The 20,169-nt window shown below is 49.1% G+C and overlaps 1 protein-coding gene across 2 annotated transcripts in view; it reads right to left on the minus strand.

The window, feature by feature from the left end:
- The window catches only part of ST3GAL2 (ST3 beta-galactoside alpha-2,3-sialyltransferase 2), a 43,642-nt gene that overhangs the window by 6,846 nt on the left and 16,627 nt on the right, over positions 1–20,169 (minus strand). For both annotated transcript variants that reach the window (XM_088800242.1, XM_019710237.3), the window contains exons 2-3: positions 4,305–5,694; positions 1,774–1,967 (exon numbers count right to left, since the gene is read on the minus strand). In XM_088800242.1, the coding sequence (XP_088656368.1) occupies positions 1,774–1,967; positions 4,305–4,643 (533 nt within the window). In that variant the 5' untranslated portion in view covers positions 4,644–5,694. The remainder of the gene's footprint in view (positions 1–1,773; positions 1,968–4,304; positions 5,695–20,169) is intronic.

Raw genomic sequence — 20,169 nt, forward strand, 5'->3', positions numbered from 1 at the left:
AGCAGCACGTGGGGCCAGGACACAGGCAGGGTGGACATGCATTCATGCTTAGAATTTGGTGTCTGGCTGCCTAGTCCTTTTCATTCATTCATGCCTTTATGGTAAGCCTACGATCTGCCAGGCCCTGCTCTAGGAGTTCCGGATGTATCTGTTGGCCAGCTAAGGATGGACCAGTTCAACTCCATTTGGCTCAGAACATATAGGAGGAGGAGGCAGCTGGGGATGGGGGTAGGTGGGGAGAGCCATCATTTCACTGTAACTCGGCTTGGCCCTCCCAGTGGGGTCTTAACATTATTAGTCCTGCTTCCAGGAAGTGAAGTCCCACACTGATTTCAAACCAAGAGATGCCTATAAGCAAAGAGTCACCTCCACCGCCATGAGACGCCTTATAAGTCAGCAGACAGCCAATTACCATCTGAGTCACCCCTTCCACATAGCGATTCTGGGGTCCACTCTAAAATACCACAACTCCTAGGCTGGTCCCTGTGAGGGAACACATGTGAATTCCTGTCTGAAGCGTGGACTGACCAGGTGCTGCCCAGGTGTCATAACAGCCAAGCCTTTTTGTCTGTTGTGCTTCTACCCTGGAGCTTCCAGCCATCACTGAGGTGCAGGTGGCAGGGCAAGGGAGGCAGGGGCTTCAGGCAATCTAGAGCATTTCCCTGGACTTCTCAAGTGTTCCAGGGCTGCACTGGAGTGATGGACGCTTCACTCCCCAGTCTCAGCCACTATCTGGGTGGAGAGAAGCCCCTCTCCAGCTCCTAGCTTGCCTCCCTTGCATTCTGGGTGCCAGCAATTGGAGGATGGGGAGAATCTCAGGTGGTTCTGGGTTCCTGGATGGGGCCTAGCATTCCCCTCCCTCCTCCATCTCCTACCATTCTCAACATGAGAAAGGTTTTGCAAGGAATGTGGAAAGCCTGAGACGTATTGCTGCCTTGGTGTTGCTATGGAGACAGCAACAGTTTCTAAGACAAAGCCCTTCCTTCTGCCTCCTGGGAAACCTGGTCTATCTGCAATGCTCATCTAAGAGATGCTTTGTGAAAACAGGGCATTTTCAGTATCTTTACTCTTAAGGCTCTTCTTCCACCAAGGAGTGGGGCAGCATTTCCTGTCCCGAAGTCTAGAGAAGTCAGAAAACAGGTTCAGAGCAAAGCAGCAGCCCATGCTCAGGTTACAAGTCCGCCCTTAGTCCCTGTTCACCCCCAGGCTCCTTGCTCTGTGTCTCTGTCTGGAATGAATGCTCTCCCAACCCTTCTGTCCTCAAGGCTGGGCACCAATGTGTGTTGAATGAATGAGCCCCCACATAATCTAAACCTCGTGAAATAAAGGTAAGGGACAGCAGCCCAGAGCAAACATGGCATATCACCTTTTCCACCCATGACATCTGTCTTCTATGAGTCTGCCAGAAGGAATCACCTGTGGCTCTTAAACAAGATGCTAGTTTGGTTTGGGGCCCTCACTCCTGGCCCAACTACTGAGGGGACCAGGCAGAAGGAAGGGCCTCTGATGGGAGTTTTCACCAGCTGTCAGCCAGGAGTCCAGTTTCAGCTCTTTTCAGAGTAATTCAGAGTTGGAAGCTGAGTGCAGGCCTCAGGAAAAGTCTAGAATGGGAATTCTACCTCTCCACCCACCAAACAAACAGAGGTAAGAGCCTGGCAAGAAGGTTCTGGGTGTCAGAGGCCCAGAGTAACCCTAGCAGTTGGCAACTCCTATACCGCCAGCCAAGGCCAAGGAGGCTTGTCCTGGGCCTAACCTCAGGCTTCCACGGCTCACCTCATGATGAAGTTGTGCCCGTCCACATCTGGCCCATAGCCGGAGCCTCGCAAGTTGCCAGAGTTCCCAACCACAGCACAGCGCCGGCACTGCTGGGGGTCCCGGAAACGGTAGGGGTTCTCGCCTGGTACAATCTGGAACAGCTTCTCCAGCACCTCATTGGTGTTGTGTGACTTGAACTGGGGCTGTAACATCTGCAGAGAGCAGGGAGAAAAAAGGACAAGCGGGGAGGAGAGCAGGTATGAGCAGGGAGGGACTCCTGTGTGCCTCCCCTCCCCGCCCTCACCCTCCAGGGTCCAAGCCACACAGGACTCCTAACCAGGCTCTGTCAGGGAGCAGGGGTTCTCAGAGCAGTGAGGCCCCTCCCGTCCCCTCTACAATCCTGAAGTCTCTCTTTGAGGTGTTCTGATGCACATGGGGGTGGACTGGGAGTGGGGGATCAGGGGTCAAGGCACACTCTCCAGGGAGCTGCAGGCCTACACCATGAAGCAGAGAAACCTCCTGGGTGGGCTCGTCATGCATGAAGAAACCTTTGCTCTGCCATCCCCTCAGGGCAGCTGAGTCACATAAAAAGGTGATTTTGAGGTACGGGCCATGCGGAAAGCCCTGCTGAGCTCGTTCCCTACCAGTCTACAGAGGGTGCCTCTTTTTTAGGATGGAGGTGACAGAAGCCCTGTCAGCAAAATTCACAGGCTACCTGGGTCCACTCCATGAGCCCTCCTTGGAAGGGGGAGAAAGGCACAGAAATTCCTTCAAAGCCAAAATAGCCAGAATGAAGCTGGTCCCCTGCATGTGACGGTGAAAGACCACAAAAGGAGGCCGGGGCAGCACTCAATTGCCTAATGGGCCAGGCAGGTGACACACAGGAATGAAATGGAAGGTGGGGCCTACAGCAAACAGGAGGCCCCATCAATAAGGGGCAAATTCAGTCAATGGTTGCCACGTGGGATTGTGAGCCCACAAGGACCAAAATTTCTAATTTTTCAAGAGAAGCTTATTATATGGATTTCATGTGAAATATCCTAATTCATAAATGTTGGTAACTGATGCAAATATTTTAAGAACACTGAGTGGGCTGGCCTTGGTCCAGGGCCACCAGTTGGTAAAGTCAAAACTAAGGCTTTACAATGCTCTGTGGTGTGAGCCTTAACGCCACGGGATTATGGCTGGGCAGGAGCTGCTCAGGTGACAGAATACATGAAAGGGATGGGATAGGCTGGCCTCTCTGCCTCTTCTGAGCACAGGAAGGACCCCCTGAGAACAAGAACACAAACTCGGTGTGGAGGGGGAGCTTAGCTCTGAGATGAGAACTCCTAAGTTCATGGTAAAAGACGGTGGCTGTGGGGGACCAGGGAGAAGCGGTTTCTGCTGTGTCTCAGCTGAGGAACATGTCTGGTACTTAACAAGCCCTGAGCTCCATCCCGGCAGGCAGGAGGCCTGGCCTACCCACGGTCTACCCCTGCCCAGAGTCCTGTTCTGGCCCTAGATGGGACCTGAGACCTTGGGCAGGCCCTGTGCACTCTCTGAAGTTTGATTTCCCCCATAAAATGAAGGTTGAAAGCTGTGACTATGAGCGGCAGGCAGGACCCTTCAAGAGCCCCGGGCTGTCCTGGGAAGCGCCTGTGGGGTTCCTGCTGGCCCGTGTAGACCTCCCTGACCTTAGGAACTCTGACATTCTGGGCCAGAAAGCAGGATCTGAGAGTTGTTCTGATTAGCCTGCTCACAGGAGCTCATCCTCACAGCTTCCCTGAATGTGAGAAAGGTGGGGAGTCACCATCCTCCCCCTTTGCCAGCTGGGGAGACCAGGGACCATGAGTTGCCCCCCAAGTCCCCCAGTGCGGAATGCTGGCAGTCTGTGGGCCCTGGGGTTAAGTACTGACGCTGCTCTGCCCTTGACATGTGTGGCAACCAGGTGGCCCTGGCAGAGTCTGGGAGTGACGCTTCAGGGAAGACGGGGACGAGGTAAAGGGAGTTATGAGTAAAAGCAGCAGAAAGGGGATGGGACCCGGAAGAGCGGGAGGCTTGGGCACACCTGTTCTCTCATCTCTTCCCCTTTACCTCCCTTAGTCCCGAGGGGAGTTGACAATGCTTTCTTATCCCATCCCAGAAGAACCAAGTGAGTGGACCGCACGGTTTTTAAAATTTAGGGCCAACATTTATAAATTAGGACACTGAGCAAAAAAAAAAAATCAAGACTTCCAGGTTTTCTCAAAGGGTCAGAAGATCCAGCAGTGACGAGTTGCACCCAGGCATAACAACAATCCCTGGAGCTGAGTGGCCGCCTCTTCTAACGGGAAGACCTTCTAGACAGTATTGTTCTCTCTCCTTCTAGGCCAAAGCTCACTCTGCCCTTTGGAATCTGTGATCCTAGCAGATGGCTCTGGTCAAATGGGCCTCTCACTTTGTCAAGGCTCTGGGGGCCAGGAGGCAGCCCAAATCCAAGAGGGGGCTCTAAGAGTAACTCCCAAACAGGGGGCACAGACCCTGAGAGGGGCCACAAAAGGAGGCAGGAGGGGCTACGGCTCTCTCACCATCCACCACCTCTGGACATCCGGGGGCAGATCCATGTTCTCGCGGGTCCAGACAGGGGAAATGTTGCTGTCAAAGTGGCTGTCAAACCAGTCGGAGGCGCCGGCATCACCCATGCAATGGCGGCAGGTACAGCTCTTGCCGGCAAGCCCTTCCTTGCTGAGGCGCTGCAGGCCAGCGTAGCCGGGCAGAAGCTTCACCCGGTGGGTCCCCCCCAGGACCCCCAAGTCCAGGTAGGGCAGGGTGGCCATGCTGTGATGGGAGTAGGTGACGAGCAGTGACATGATGAACACCAGCAAGAAGGCCACAGAGAGGAACCACACCCGCAGGGAGCACTTCATGGTGTGAAGCGCCAAGAGGTCCGGACCACCAGCCCGGCGGGTGGCCGGGTGTCACTGAGGCCACTCCTTTCCCAGTCCACCAGTGGGCCAGCCACAGCGTAGCCTGCTTGTTCTAACACGGGGTACAAAGGGCATAAGGACGTGTGCCAAAGAGGAGACAGCGCAGGAGTCCCAGGCCACACCCTCTTTCAGTGGAAGGAGAAAGCGCATAGGCAAGCGTGGCTCCCCTCTCCCTGAGACACTTGGGCTCCTGCTTATGGCTTCATTGGGTCTCTCCGTCACTAGCTGGGCCACAGATGCTCTGCCTCTCCCGCCGCCCTGAGGAGGGGAAGGTCAGTCCATTCCAGCCTTCTAGTCCCTTGGAGTTGCTGGCTGCCAACTCTGGGGGCCCCCCTTTTTGGCGGCTTGAAACGGTCCAGTCTGGAGCATTCGGGGTCCTTGTGGCTCATGAGCAGACGCCGAGGCAGCCCCCCGTCCCCTGCAGCGGGGAAGCCCTTAAACCTCAATCACAACAGAGAAAATGTGGGCTTCAAGCAGCCTTGATTCCATGCAAGAGGTGTCCACCCCTCCACCAAGGGAGGGGAACCAGGCCCCAACCCTGAGAGAAGAAACCCAGGAAGCTCTGTGGGTGTCAGAAAACTCTGCTGCAGAGACCAAGATCCTCCTTTTGTTAGGTTCTGCCCTTCCACTTCCCGTCCGAGGTGTAGGTCCTTTCTCCTAATGGTCACAGCCCCAACTGCAGCTGTGTAAGGGGTTACAGACCTCCTGCTCCAGCAATGGGGTCCTCTGGGGCCTGGGCGCAGCTGCTGCTCAACGAGGTGCTGCTTCGAATGCAGTCTGGGTCAGCGGAGCGTGTGTCGATCTCCCTGCCAGGGCCCAGGCCTCTTTCCTGGTATTGCTGGCCCGAGCTCAGAGGCTGCTCTTCCCATCCCCACTCCTCTGACGCCAAGCCATCCAGCTGTCCTGCCGTCTTGCTGTTAGCTCCTGCTAGCAGCAAGCCCCCCTCAGTTTCCCCCTCACTTCTCAGGTGCGGGGCTGCTGTAGCATGACCCTGAAATTGCAGAGAAGAAAAATAATGAGCAGATAAATTGTGCACGTGCGCACATGTTCTCCCCAAGCCCCACCTCCAAGTCCCTGAGGGGACAAAGCTGGCAGTAGAGGTAACACCCCCTTAAGCACAGGATAAAAGAAACGGCTCTCGCCTCTAACTAGCCACAGATAGTTAGAGCATTGCTCTAGCAAGTAGGGCCGCAGAGGATGAGATGAGCCCACCTCCTCACTTATTAGCCAGAAGGTAGACAATGACAGTTATTTCCCTAGAGCCACATGGCGAGTCACTGAAACAACAAGGTTTAGGAAGTTCCTAGTCCAAGCACGTGACATTAATTTCAGGTGAAATTTAATTAAAAAATAGCCCACAGATCTCAGAGGACTAAGGATATGACTCCCCATCCTAGTGCTCTTGTGCCCTCTGATGCTGTGAGAAGGCCCTCTATGTAAGACGGGGCTGGGCCTGGGCCCTGAAATTTGCCCCCTTCTCTCCTGGGTTAGCTTGGTGAACCATTAACAATCCTTCCAGCTCTGGTGTCAGGGAGAGAACCTGACTGTGTCTGGACACAGGGGTACCAGGCACTCGGCCCTCTGGGCTGTTGCATTCATCTGCAGGTTATGGACGAAACGAATGCCAGGGTCCCTGGGGGCGCTGACAGCCTAAGGCCCAGTGCTGCCCTGGCTGGCAGAGCAAGGAGAAAAGGCCGCCTGATCATGGTTTGGGGCTGGACGCTAAGGAAAGGAGCCTGAATCCATGCCACACACAAAGGAGTCAGACCAAGGTGAGAGTGGAGGCTCCAGGCCCTGGCCCCACACCACAAGGATTACTTAATTTTGGATGCCTGCCTCTCCCTTGCCAGTGCTTGTCTGAATCTGGCGAGCCCAATTCTGCCTGGCCCCTGGGCCTTACAGCTCCTAACTGAAAGCTCAAGCTCCAGCCAGCCCTTTCAGGGTCCTCTGGCTGCTGCCAGCAGCTGCAGAGAAGGCCTCTCCAGCTCTATGTTCAAGAACCTCAGCTGCCCTTTCATGGCAGTTCAAATTTCTGGGGCCAAGCCAAACCACAAAGCCATCAGGGAACGGAACTAGCATGTTCCAATAAGGATGGCATTATTTGGGAGAAAGGGGGACAATGCTCACAGAAGTGAAGGAATTTGCATAAGGTCATGACCTCAAGAATGGAGGTGAGATCTGAGTCCAGGTTTATCTGGTTCCAAACCCTTTGACTGGCCAAGGCACAGGAAAAGGCCAAGAGCGCTGAACTACCCAGGGACTCGGGTGAGAGACAAGGAGACACAGAAGCTGGCTTCCCAGGGTCACCCACACGCCTCACGCAGCACTCCTGGCTCTCATCCATAGGGGCCCCAGCAGCACTGGCTCCAGTGTGCTCCTTCCAATTCTCTACGGCTATGTGGCAGGCCAGACTCCAGGCGTGGCATTTGACTGGTCTGTAAACAGGAAGCCTGGTCATTGTCTCTTCCAGTTCTCTCTTTGCCCATTTCCATGCCCAATATCTAAGAAGAGAACTTGGTTTTGCAGGGTCTGGCTCCCACCGTCCTGTGTTCTGAGGAGGGCTAGGTGTGAAACAAGTGGCCCTGGGAGGTGGTGATTTCCTAGGCTGAGCAAGGGGCCTTGCTGGGGAGACCTGGTTTCTGGTGGGCAGCCTCCTGTGGCCACTGAAGGCAGGGGCTGGGCAGGAGCTGGCTGGCACAGTAGGCTCCAAAGGAAGCATCTCCCCGATCAGGGATGTGAGGAACTCCTTGGGACCTGAACTCAATGAAGGGGCGTGTAAGGTAACTGACTACTTTGCTGGGGAGAGGAAAAGCCCTAGTTTCGACGATGTGTTTGGGAAGAGCACAGAAGTAGAGTAGCTGGCAAAAGTCCAAGCTTTGGGAACCCCATGGATGGCTGTTCCTGGGAGCTTGAGCTGCCCAACTTGCATTGAGGGCAAATGGAGGCACAGGGAAGCGTTGTTGCTAATTGGGACTAAAAAAGATCAGAAGCCCCTCGACATGCATTAAAAACCCCGGAAGTCATCCACTGTGGACCCCTACAAAGCGCTTTCACGTGTCTTGTCTTCTCCTGTGAACTCCCTGTGCCCTCCAGGTGCCCACGGCCTAATTCAGATTTTTCCCCTTCACAGCTGCTCTGACCATTCATTTTAAGGCCATGCATACCCCCATATAAAAAGTCGGGGGGTAGGGTGCACACTGTGGCATTCGCCTCCCCCCCACACACACACCTTGTACCCACAAAGGGAAGCAGGCCAGACTTCCAGGGTTATCTGGCTGGTGAAGCTCGTTTATTCATTCAATAGATACTTTAAGGGCCAGAGCTGGGCTAGGGTGATGGTGTGGGACAGAACATACCCATCCTGTCTTCATGGAGCTTCCAGTTTTGTGGCAAATACAAAGGCACAGGTGATTACAAAGTGCTATGGGAGGGAAATTACAAGGAGCCATGAGCGGGAACAGGAGCACAAAGGGCTGAGAGGAACAAGCCTGGCCTATTACAGACAGCAAGAAGGTCAGCAAAGCAGGAGAGCGTGTCCAAGAGGAAAGCACAGAAGCCTGGCCACAGAAGGCTTTGAAGGGATTAGGATTTATTAGGAATCTGAAGGGACAGTCTTGAGCAGAGACGTGTCATGGCCTGATTTATATTTTAAAATGAATCCTTGGAGCAAATGTTTTAAAACTAACAGTGCCAACAGTTTTGAAAGGATGTAGAGTATAAAGAACACTCATGCACTCACCTCTGGTGGGAAAATAATTAATACAATGCTTTGGAAGAGCCTTTTTTAATTACTTAATAAAGATGGACCTGACGATAGGCCAGTAGTGGTTTCTTTGTTTTTAAAGAGAAATTAAAAATCACCTTTCTCACAGAAAATGTGTCTTGGGAAGAGAATGAGAGAATAGAAAGTTCTCCCAGTCGTCCTGATAATTTATTTTAAGACTTCCCATGTGTATAAATAGCCTCAGATTGTAATCTTCCTCAGGTCTGGGAGGGAACAAATGGTTTCTCACCCAAAGGCTGAATATTTATACTCCCTGAACTACGATTCTAAGAAAGACCATGCGTTTTGCCTGCTTGTCATACTAAACAGATTTAAAGCTCAAGTTGAACCCTGACAACAGGTTGAATATACTGTTTCATTTCCCCCCAACACCTCACCCCAACTTGGGACAATCTCTTTTTTTCAATAAGGTTTAATTCATATATAATAAAGCACAGAAATCTTTCAATGTAAAGTTTGATGAGTTTTTACCTATGTGTATAATACAGAGCATTTCCATCTCCCCAGAAAGTTTCCTCCTTTGTTCTACTGCTCCACCACTTTTCTGAGTTCTGTCACCATAGAGTAAATTTACTTGCATTTGAAATTCATATAAACACACATGTACCCTTGGGTCTGGCTTCTTTTGCTCAGTGCAAAGCTTTGGAGAGTCATCCAAGTTGTTTGTCCTTTTCCATGCCTGGACATTTGAATTGTTTCTAGTTTTTCGTTGTTAAAAATAAAATTGCCGTTAATTTCTTGTTTAAGTCTTTTTGTGGACACATACACACACACTTTCTCATTTCTCTTGGGTAAATAGCTGGGAGTGAAATTACTGGGTCATAAGTTAGGCATATGTTTAACTTGACTAGAAATTACGAAATAGTTTTTCAAAGTAGTTGTAGCATTTTACATTTCCACCAGTAATGTATGAGAGTTCCATTTGTTGCATGTCCTCAATATTTGCTATCTTTTTAATGTTAGGCATCCTGGTGGGTGTATAGTAAACTCTAGTGTGTCTACTACTAGGTACATATGAACATGTGTACCAAGAGACATACAGGAATGCTCATGACAGGGAGCAGCCGGATGGCTCAGTTGGTTAGAGCGCGAGCTCTGAACAACAGCATTGCTGGTTCGATTCCCACATGGGCCAGTGAGCTGCATCCTCCACAACTAGATTGAAAACAACAACTTAACTTGGAGATGATGGGTCCTGGAAAAATACACTGTCCCCCAATTAAAAAAAAAAAAAAAACAAGCAGTTCTGTTTGTGGCAGATTACATTTGAGATGTCCTTCAGATATCCATGTGGACAAGAGGAAGTTGGACACACATGTTAGAAGCTCATGGATGAGGCCAGAACTGGAGGGATATGTTTGAGAGTCATCAGAGTACAGTTTATTTTTTTAAACTACAGGATCAGAAGAAATTATCTAGGGAGAGCCTGACATAGTTAAGAGAAGGTGACCCAGGTGAGAGCCTTGGGGCACTCCAATGTCTAGAAGAGGAGAAGCCAGTAAAGAGACAGGAAAGAAATAGCCAGTGAAGCAGGGGGAAAACCAGCCCTATGTCTGGGAAGCCAAGAGAAAAATGTGTTTCAACCATGAAGGAGAATTCACTGTGTCAATTTTTTTTCTGAAAAAGTAAGTAAGACAATTGTATAGCCATAGGTATGGTGGAGGTGAAAACCTGACTGGGTGAGAAATGGCTAAAAAAGAAAATGAAAACACGCTCAACATCAGCTATCAGGGAAATACAAATCAGGACCACAATCAGATATCATTTTCCACCCACTAGAATGGCTATAATCAAAAACATGAAGAACCCTCATTCATATATTACTAGTGGGATTGTAAAATGGTGCAACCACTTTGGAAAACAGTCTGGCCGTTCCTCAAAAGGTTAAACATAGAGTCACCAGGCCAGCCAGGTGGCTCAGGCGGTTAGAGCTCCATGCTCCTAACTTCGAAGGCTGCCGGTTCGATTCCCACATGGGCTCGTGGGCTCTCAACCACAAGGTTGCCGGTTCAACTCCTCAAGTCCCGCAAGGGATGGATGCTGGGCTCCGCCCCCTGCAACTAAGATTGAACACAGCACCTTGAGCTGAGCTGCCGCTGAGCTCCTGGATGGCTCAGTTGGTTGGAGCACGTCCTCTCAACCACAAGGTTGCCAGTTCGACTCCCGCAAGGGATGGTGGGCTGCGCACCCTGCAACTAGAAACGGCAACTAGACCTGGAGCTGAGCTGCGCCCTCCACAACTAAGACTGAAAGGACAACAACTTGACTTGAAAAAAAGGCCTGGAAGTACACACTGTTCCCCAATAAAGTCCTGCTCCCCGTCCCCAATAAAATCTTAAAAAAACACACACAAAAAAACATAGTCACCATATGACTCAGCAATTCTACTCCTAGGTATATACCTAAAACAAAAGAAAACATATGTCTACACAAAAAGTTGTACATAAATGGTTATAAGTAGCATTATTCATATTAGCTCTAATGTGGAAACAACTAAAAGTTCAATCAACCCATGAACAAACAAAATGTGATCTAGCCATACAATGGAATCTTATTCAGCCATAAAAAGGAATGAAGGTCTGATACGTGCTACAACATGAATGAACCTCCAAAACCATTGTGCTACATGAAAGAAGCCAAAGACTACATATGATATGATTCCATTTATGTGAAATGTCCAGAAGAGGCAAATCCATAAAGTAGATTAGGGGTTGCCTAGGGCTGGGGGTTGGGGGAGATGGACGCGATTGCTAATAGGCAGAGAGTTTCCTTCTGGGGTGATGAAATGTTCTAACATTGTTTGTGGTGATGGTTGGTTGCATAACCATGTGAATAAGCACTGAGCTGTACACTTGAAAAACCACTGAGCTGTACAGTTGAAATGGGTGAACTGTATGATATGGGAATTGTATCTCAATAAAGATGTTACCAAAGAAAAGGGGATTGGGATGAAGTGGAATGGAGGTTAAGTTGGCAGATATTAAACAATGTTTACATACTAGTGGGAATGATTCAGTAGAGGGAAAAGTCAATGCTGCGGGAAAAAGAAAGGATAACTGAGAAGCAAACTCCTTGAGTAGCAAGAAGGGGTCGGAGTCAGTGCCTACATGGAGGGTCTACCTGTGAAACAGGAAGCAGCGCAGAGCATGGGGCACAGACACAAGGAGTGATACCTTTGGTGGTAGGAAAATGAAGAGGGTCTTCTTAATTGTTGGGCTTGGAGATTTAGAGAGAGCTGATGTGAAACAGTCCTCTAAGAGAAGGGGAGTAATGAAGAAAATTTAGTGGGTGGCGAGGCAATGCTATGGTTTTCCATGAGGTTTGTGGTCCCAGCTTAAGCAAATTTGGTGAGACCATTTAACAATAAACGTCTCCTGAATGGCTGGATGAGCTTGAGATACTGAGAGAGAACAGAGGAAGTGGCAACCAGAATCAAGAAGGTCAAGGGCAGGGGCAGCCGGATGGCTCAGTTGTTGAGAGCGCGAGCTCTCAACAACAAGGTTGCCGGTTCAATTCCCACACGGGATGGTGGGCTGTGCCCCCTGCAACTAAAGATTGAAAACGGCGACTGGACTTGGAGCTGAGCTGCGCCCTCCACAACTAGATTGAAGGACAACGCAAGCCCTGAAGAAACACACTGTTCCCCAGTACTGCCCAATAAAATCTTTAAAAGAAAAAAACAAAGGTCAATGGCAGCAAGGCCCTTGAAGAATGGATGATTTTCCTCCTGGGACAGCCTTCTATCTATCAGGGGATGCTCCCTTGAGCAGATACAAGGAACCAATGGAAGATAAAGATGGCCCTCACCAGCTCACAGGTAAAGGAGAGGTGAAGCAGGCATATGAGATTGAGCAGCAAAGGCGGCCCCAAAAGAACAGCATGGACTGGGTTTGGGAGGCTAGGGCGGTTTTAGAGCCATTTTCCAGTCAGTTCCCAGGAGATAAGCCATCTAATTAACCTAATGAAGCACAGGATAGCACAGCCGCAGACCAGAGCAGCTGAACACAATCTTCTTGGCAGACAGAGAAATGAAATGTCAAAATAAGGCGCAGAGGATGGGAGTAGGCGGGGTGGGCTCTTAAATCTGGAAGGGATGGGGAGAAGGAAAAAAATTCTAGCCCAATATGCTAATAAAGCACCCTCTTTCCACCCACTGACACACAACCTGAGTATGTGTCCCAGAGCCACAATGTAGAGACATCAAACCACAGATTATTACTCACACACATGATGCTTTATGAGTTTCTGAGCATTTTCAGGCAGAGCCTCTCATTTGATATTCCCAGAAGCCCCATGACTAGCTGAATGAGGTCAGCCAGGCGGTAAGTGACGGAGCTTTAATGCCACTCCAGGTCTGATGGCTCCGAGGCCACTGCTCCTTCCATGAATGCCCACTGCCTTCCAGAGAGGCTTTTCTCACTGAGTTACAACCATTGAAGTGTTCCCAGTGCCTTAGATCCCTGCCAACCTAACAACTCCAGCAAACTTCCTGCCTCCTGCAAATGGCAGAAGGTGCCGTGTGTGTGTGTGTGTGTGTGTGTGTGTGTGTGTGTGTGTGTGTGTCTTGAGGAAGAAACCTGACAGCCTCTCCCTCACACACACCTCAAACCCAGTGAGGCATACATGCCCTTGAAGTGGCTGAGAACTGGTTGCTTCACCTCCACATACTTGGCTAACTGAAGTCATCACATTGCAACATCCCGGCACCAGCCCTGACAGACCCTCATACTGTGTTTCCCCGAAAATAAGACCTAGCCGGACAATCAGCTGTAATGCATCTTTTGGAGCAAGAATTAATATAAGACCCAGTATATTGTATCATATTATATTAAAGACATGGTCTTATAGTAAAGTAAGACTGGGTCTTATATTAATTTTTGTTCTAAAAGATGCATTAGAGCTGATTGTCCAGCTAGGTCTTATTTTCGGGGAAACACAGTAATTATCCTAGTAACTCAGGCCTCCCCACTCCCCTATTACAACCCCTCAGGTAGTGTCTACCCTCTCGAGCCCCTGCCTTCTCGCAGAACATCTTGCCGTGACTTGACATCCTATCTGAGATCTCAGCTCTGGTACTTCTGAGGCTGCACAAAGTTAGCAGCCAGGAAACCAGAAAGTAAGAGCTAACAAAGTTCTCAAAACCTATGATCGTCACTCTGGCTAACTATCAATTAAGTCCTAGAGAAATAAGCGATCGGTCTTCACTGAGACAGGATCAATGTTGCACCCTAAGAAACAGGTCGTAAGGGGAGGAATGCTGGGCTCTGAGGCATGGGGAGGAGGTGGAGCAGGGAAGAACTGAGATGTGGGGTCCCTGCTCTGCTCCACACCTGCCCCTCCAGGAGTCCCAGTGTGGTTTGTGTCTTAGTGGGGGAAAGTCCAGGAATGTGTTATGTGTATCTACTCTAGGGCAGGAAGCAAAGTCTAGAAAAACAAGGTTATATCAACAGCTACGCAGATAAGGCTGACAGAAACAGTTGGGGAGAGACAGGGAAAGATGGGGCAAGGAATACAAAGTCAGTTAAAGAACAGAACCACCTGTGATGAAGGCCAGGGCGATTCCTGTTAAGTCCCCGCGTCCTGCTGACCAGGTCTCTCCAGGCTCCAGACCATTTCTTGCTTTTTATCCAATCTGATAGTATTTTTAAATACATGTGTGTAATGCATTACACTTATTACATATTTGGACTTACGTTATTATCATACTGTTTTCTCTTCACCAATTTTCCTTCAGTTCTTTTTTCTTTTCCAGCTTCTATTGGATTGACACACTATCCCAACTCAGACCACATTTTCTTTTTCCTTCTGGCTTGGAAATTATATTCCTCTTTTAGTGGTTATCTTAAATTGTTAGCATGTATACATTTTTCTAATAAAGTCTACCGTTTTCAGCAGTGTTATTCTCTTGAACAAGGCAGAAAGTTGGTGTGGCTTAACAATGAAATTCCATACTTTATTGTACCTTATTCTTCCTTGATAATGTGGTCAACAATTTTATTATTTTTGTGAATTAAAACACAAATTAGACACTGAATTTTTGTTCGTGTGTTTTGCTATCTGTGGCAGACGCTATTGGATGCCTACCAGCGGCCACTCCCCCTTCATTCCTGCCAATAGAATCCTGGTTTTGTCCAGGGAGCAAAGGACCCAGTTCCAGGAGATGAGGCAAGCCTGGTTAAAGCCAACCGTAGTACGTCTGTTCCCTTTTACCAGGAATTACTCTAAGGATGGGCCAGCTTGGGCCAATGAGACATAAGGAGATGTCGGCTGGGACATTCTTGGAAAGATTCTCCTTTCAGAAAAAGAGGCACATTAGAAAGCTTCCTTTCTCCCAGCATCTCCCTGCTTCCCACTTGGGATGCTATACAGGGATGACATGATGCCTGGAGCTGCAGCAGCTACTTCACAACCATGAGGAGGGAGTCCTTACACCTGAGGTTGGCAGAGCAGAATGACAGCATGATTCAGTGTCCTTCATGTCAATACTGGACCACTGCCCCAGCCCTGCAACTCCCTACCGCTGTACTTATTATAGGCTCGTTAAATATTTTTTTGAGTGTAAGTCACTGTGGGTTATTCTATTACTTGTAGCAGAAAGCATCCCGATATACTATCTATAGTTAATTAAATTTGCCCAATGTTGGTGCTAGCAACCTGCTCCTTCTCCCAGGTTTACTATTCTTCTTACTGAAGTACACTGTTAGAGGTTCTTTGAGCAAGGGTCTGTGAGAGACAAAGCTGTCTTACGATGTCCAGAAGTATCTTTGTTTTACATCATTCTTGAATGATAGCTGGATATAGAACTCTAGCTTCCCAAAGATACTCTTCTATCATCTTTCGGCATCTACTGTTGAGATGTTGTCTGTCAGTCTAATTGTCAACCTTCTGAATTCTTTCTTTCGCTTGTTTTTAATATTTTCTCGTTATTCTTGCCTGCAGTTTCACTACATTATGCCTAGGGATCTATTCTGTTAGGTATTCATGCTGTTTCTTCAATCCTGGAATTCTTAGCCATTGTCTCTTCAAATATTATTTCTTTGCCATTTTCTTGACTCATACCTGAAATTCCTACTAGACACATGCTAAAGCTTGTCAATCTGTCCTCTGTGTCCTTCCTGCATTCTAGAGGAATTCCTCAGTACTAGCTTCCAATTTATGAATTCTCTGTGTTCAGGCTAGAGTTCTGTCTACTGTATCAAATTCTAATGACACTGTTTTTCACTGCTAGAATTTTTAATGTTAAATTTTTAGAACCACATATTCCTGTTTCTTTTTCTTTCATCACTTCCCTTTATTTTCTTTTATGGATTTCATGTTTCCTTCTCTCTCTCAGGGCCCTAAACATACTCAGTAAAGACTTTTCTGATTACTCTGTTATTATTTATTTATTTATTTTTATGAGTGATTACTCTGTTATTTTCATTTCTTCTGGGGTAAAATTTTCTTTGATTCTGTTCTTTTTTTTTTGCATTTGTTTTCCTCACGTGTTTCTGAACTTCAGTGTGTAAGCTCATCTTATCTCTTATATTTTACTTTTCCCTCCCTGTCTAGGGGTTTTTACCTTTGCCTTCTTAGGTCCTTTGGGTCTCCCAGTCTAGAGTCTAATCTTGCAGCAGCACCTCAGCGTGGGTCCAGGCCGAGAGGTTCTGTCATCCAAGGTAAACATCTTTATAAGCCATACCCCCAGGGAAGGGTTGGAAGCAACCTTTTTTCAACCTACTTTTCCAGCCCCCGGGTTAAAGCAGTGTACTAGCTCTAATTCCATGCTTCATGTGGAGCACTTTATAGCTGTTACCCCAGATTTCCAGCTGCTTCCACCTGCTTTCAGACTCAGAGACCAGCGGGCCTGCAGCTTCAGTCCTGCTTTCTTCCTTGTATTCCTATCCCATTTCTCATCACAAGGTTGTTTATCATTGTGTGTGGGGGTAGGGAGGAGGAGTGCATGACTGTTTTTAGAATTTTATCTTTTTATGTATTACTGCTATGTGTTTAGAGTATAAATTTACGGTGCCATCTTGACTGGATGAGTTGGATTAAACTGTTTGTACCAGGGAACTAGGGATCCCTGCCAATACCGACGTCTCCTGGGAAAGCATATCAAACCATCTCTAATGAGATTCATGGAATCACAGCCAGCACACTGAAGAAAGCAGCCTGATATAGCCTGGGGTAAGCTGATCAAAAGTCCCAATTAAAACTGCTCTCCCATCCCCACCCTTCTCTTCATTCCAGTGCACACAGCGGTAAGGGCAGCGGTGAGCAGACATGCAAACAGCATCTTTCAGATGCGGTCTGAGCAGCCCCCCCTTTCAGCCCCTCTTCCACATCACTGGACTATTTCAGTCTCTTACCTGGCCAGGGAAACACGCACACTGTCCATATGGACACTCTAGATGAAAGGCCCATCTGCCCCTCTTCAAGTCCCCAGCCTGCCTGCAGCAGGCCCAGCCTTTAGTTTCAATCACATCAGAAGAACAGTGGATTCAGGAGCCAAATTCTAGTCTAGGCTGTCACCAGGCAGCAAGCCATTTTTCTTTCCAGGCCAAGATTCTTTAACAATTAGAAGGAAATCCTCCCTCCACCCTCTGATTATCTCCCGTGTACTCCTGTTGACCACTAGTTTGACTTCCAAGTCTCCAAATCCACTCTCTGGACCCAGACCTTCCTTATTTCTTTGAGCTGCTAAGGCATCCTGAAGGGTCTGCCCTCCGCCCTTTTTGCTCCTTCGCCTCTCCACTGTGCACCATCCCCCTCCGCACCTACGAGCTTGCTCTTCTACCCTGGGTTCTAGACCTACATTCTCAACTACCTCTTTAGCATCTACAAATGACACTTCAGACTGAATAAACTCATTATCTTCCTGCATACGAGATGGGGTCCCCTTATTCATTGGGCCAAAGTCGGGCTCCTTAATACAGCATCTAGAGAGCCCCAAACCAGGCCACTCTCCGAAGCCTCATCTCTCACCATATTTGATCCTCTCGGGGTTATGAACTAATTTGGACCATAAGCCAAATCTGGCCCATATTTATCAAGCTCCTACACAGAACCTAAAAATACATGTGCATGTCTATCTCCTTCACTTGAAATATAAACTCTAAGTGTAAATAATAAGTACAGAAAATACTTATTATTCTTCATTTCTGTATCATCATTGTAGGACCTCGCATTGGCCTCCATATAGTAGGCATCGAAAAATATTTGTCCAACTGAGGATCATCTCTGTACATAACCCCAGGGTTACAAGAATCAGAAGAAATGATGGTGATGAAACAATGCTTTGAAGCCATTTTTATAAATCGTTGTGTAAGCATGCAGATGAAAGGGATCATTACATCTTGCCCCTACTCTTCCAGCTCTGACATTCTAGAAGTGAAAACTTTCTCCACCTTCTTGTGGATCACCAAGAAACACGAGACCTCAGGTGCAAACCAGATTTAACAAATCGGAGGCAAAGGGAAAGGCGTGTGAAAAAGTCACAGAAGCTGCCTGGACCACAGGAATGGTCAAAGGATCCCGCTCTTAATTTTCTGTCAACAGAGATGCCTCTGGGCTGCTAAAACAGCACTCTCCCTGGTTACTTCCCTAAACACCGCAGGCTACTGGCTGCAACCCTCCCTAACTAGGGCTTTTCAGAGCTCTCATCTGTTCACCTCAGCTCAAGGCACCTTTCCAGTCAAGCGTCCCAAAAGAAGAAAGTGCCTAGAAAAACTTGGATTCACATTCTGGCACTGCCACTTGCCAGCTATTAACCATTTAACCTCTCTGATCTGTGTTTTTATATGTAAAGGGACTATCACCCATCTTGGAGGGTTTCTGTAAGAATAAGGGGCATAAGCTCCTAGATTAGTGCTACGCTTCCAGGGTTGGGCTGACTAAGAACCAGAATTCTGTTTGTCCAGCCCCAGCAGGGGCAGCTCTTCTGGGCTGGAGCCCAGTGACACTGGATAGGCCTCATGGCTCCTCAGCAGCCCCAAGCCCTCTGGCCTCCCCTCGGCCAGCACTGCCAGGTCTTGCTCCAGAGCCTCCTTTCCTGGCTAACCACAGGCACTGCCTCCTCCCTCCCTCTAGGGGCAGGCAGCCACTTCCAGGGAGGAGAGGTAGACAGCACAACCTGACCTGACCTCTCAGAGTCAGCTCTGCTCGGTTGACCTTTAACCCCCAGGCTGCACAGAGGGGAGTGCTATGCCCATCCTGTGGCAGAGCTTGTGGGTCGTGGAGCCTGTCACCTCTTCCCCGGCTGCCACTTCACCAAATCACACAGAACAGAGGCCTCGCCTGAGCTGGTTCTAAACAGCTCGCCAAGACCCATCCCACAGTGGCTCTATAGCCACAGTTAGGCAGCAAGACTCTAGAAAGGACAAAGTTAATAAGGGGTTTCTCCGTAGGCCTGAAAGCCTCAGACATTAAGAGAGACAGGATACAGGTGGGAGACCCTGAAGGTAGGAGAATGGTAAATAAATCTAAATTTCTTTGGGGTCTTTTAGAGGAAGCAGAGAGTGGGATGAATGAACGGTGGCCCAAGGCAAGCCAGAGGGGAGTCTGGAGAGCTGGGTGTTCAGACCTTATCCCCAGCTCTGCCTCCCAGGGTCAGGGGCTTCGGGCCCTAGTGGTCTGCTCTGATTTCCTTTAAAGCTAAGGTTAGAGCAGCAGGCGGCTTGGCTATCCCTCATCCTGTATGATTCTGACCTCAGTCATACCACAGAGCTGCAGAGAAGCTGCAGGGCCCTCCTTTTCCTTCTGCGCTTGTCTGCATGTCTGGGCTATGTTTGAATCTCAAGAGAAAAGCAGAGGATGTGCTCATTCAACAAATATTTATTGCCACCAGGGAGTGGCAGACAGCATGAGGGCCCCAGGCCTGTCCCTCCTTGTATAGCTGCTCACTGCCCCTTAGCACAGCCGCTTTCAAGTGCCTCGCAGCTCCAGCTCTGTCAAGGAGCACGGCAATGGGTGTATCTGTTTTGAGGACTGCCCCTAGCCCCTCCAGTCTGCCCACCCCCAGGGCTCCCTGAGGAGGGCTGCTCTTTTAAGGGTATGCCAAGGGGCCCCTGACCTCAGAGACTGGCATCCCAGATCCTAACTGTAGGCCTTTCCCTCTAAAGAGATGGGAGCTGGTGATGTGACTCCATGGCCTATCCCAGAGGCCTTCAGAGGGGCATAACCAGCCAGAACACTGGTGAAGGGCAGAGCCGAGGGCTTCAAGAAAAGGTGAGCCAATCCTCAATTTACAGCCCCCCTTGGGGAAAAGGACCATGCTCCCCATCAAACTCACTCTTATCAAAGGAAACTCTCCTTGCTCTCCTCAGAAACACAGGTTAATCCAATTCTCCTCGACGTAGGCTCCGAGCCCCAAACATATACATCCCCTCCCCATTGGGGTGGGAGGACCAGCGTGGGTGGAAGAGAAGATTTAGAAGAGTCTCATTGCACTGCATCACCCTCACAGGAAGCGGGGTGAGAGGGAAGAGTAAATGGTTTTTCCAGGTAACCTTCAACCCTCTCTTCCCAACACATGCGCCCACTGGCAGGGAATTGGCCAGTGAAAACAGCCAACTACACCCAGCTAGCTCCCTGGCACACTCCTGCACAAGGGCGCACAGACTGAGCAGGAAGCTCCAGGGCCTGGGGCAAAGGACAATGCTCTCCTAAAGGAGCTGTGGCTCTTACAAAATGGCAGAGAAG

This window comes from Rhinolophus sinicus, chromosome 8 (genome assembly GCF_057876585.1).
Source record: "Rhinolophus sinicus isolate RSI-liver-muscle chromosome 8, RSI-T2T, whole genome shotgun sequence".
Classification (NCBI taxonomy): domain Eukaryota; kingdom Metazoa; phylum Chordata; class Mammalia; order Chiroptera; family Rhinolophidae; genus Rhinolophus; species Rhinolophus sinicus.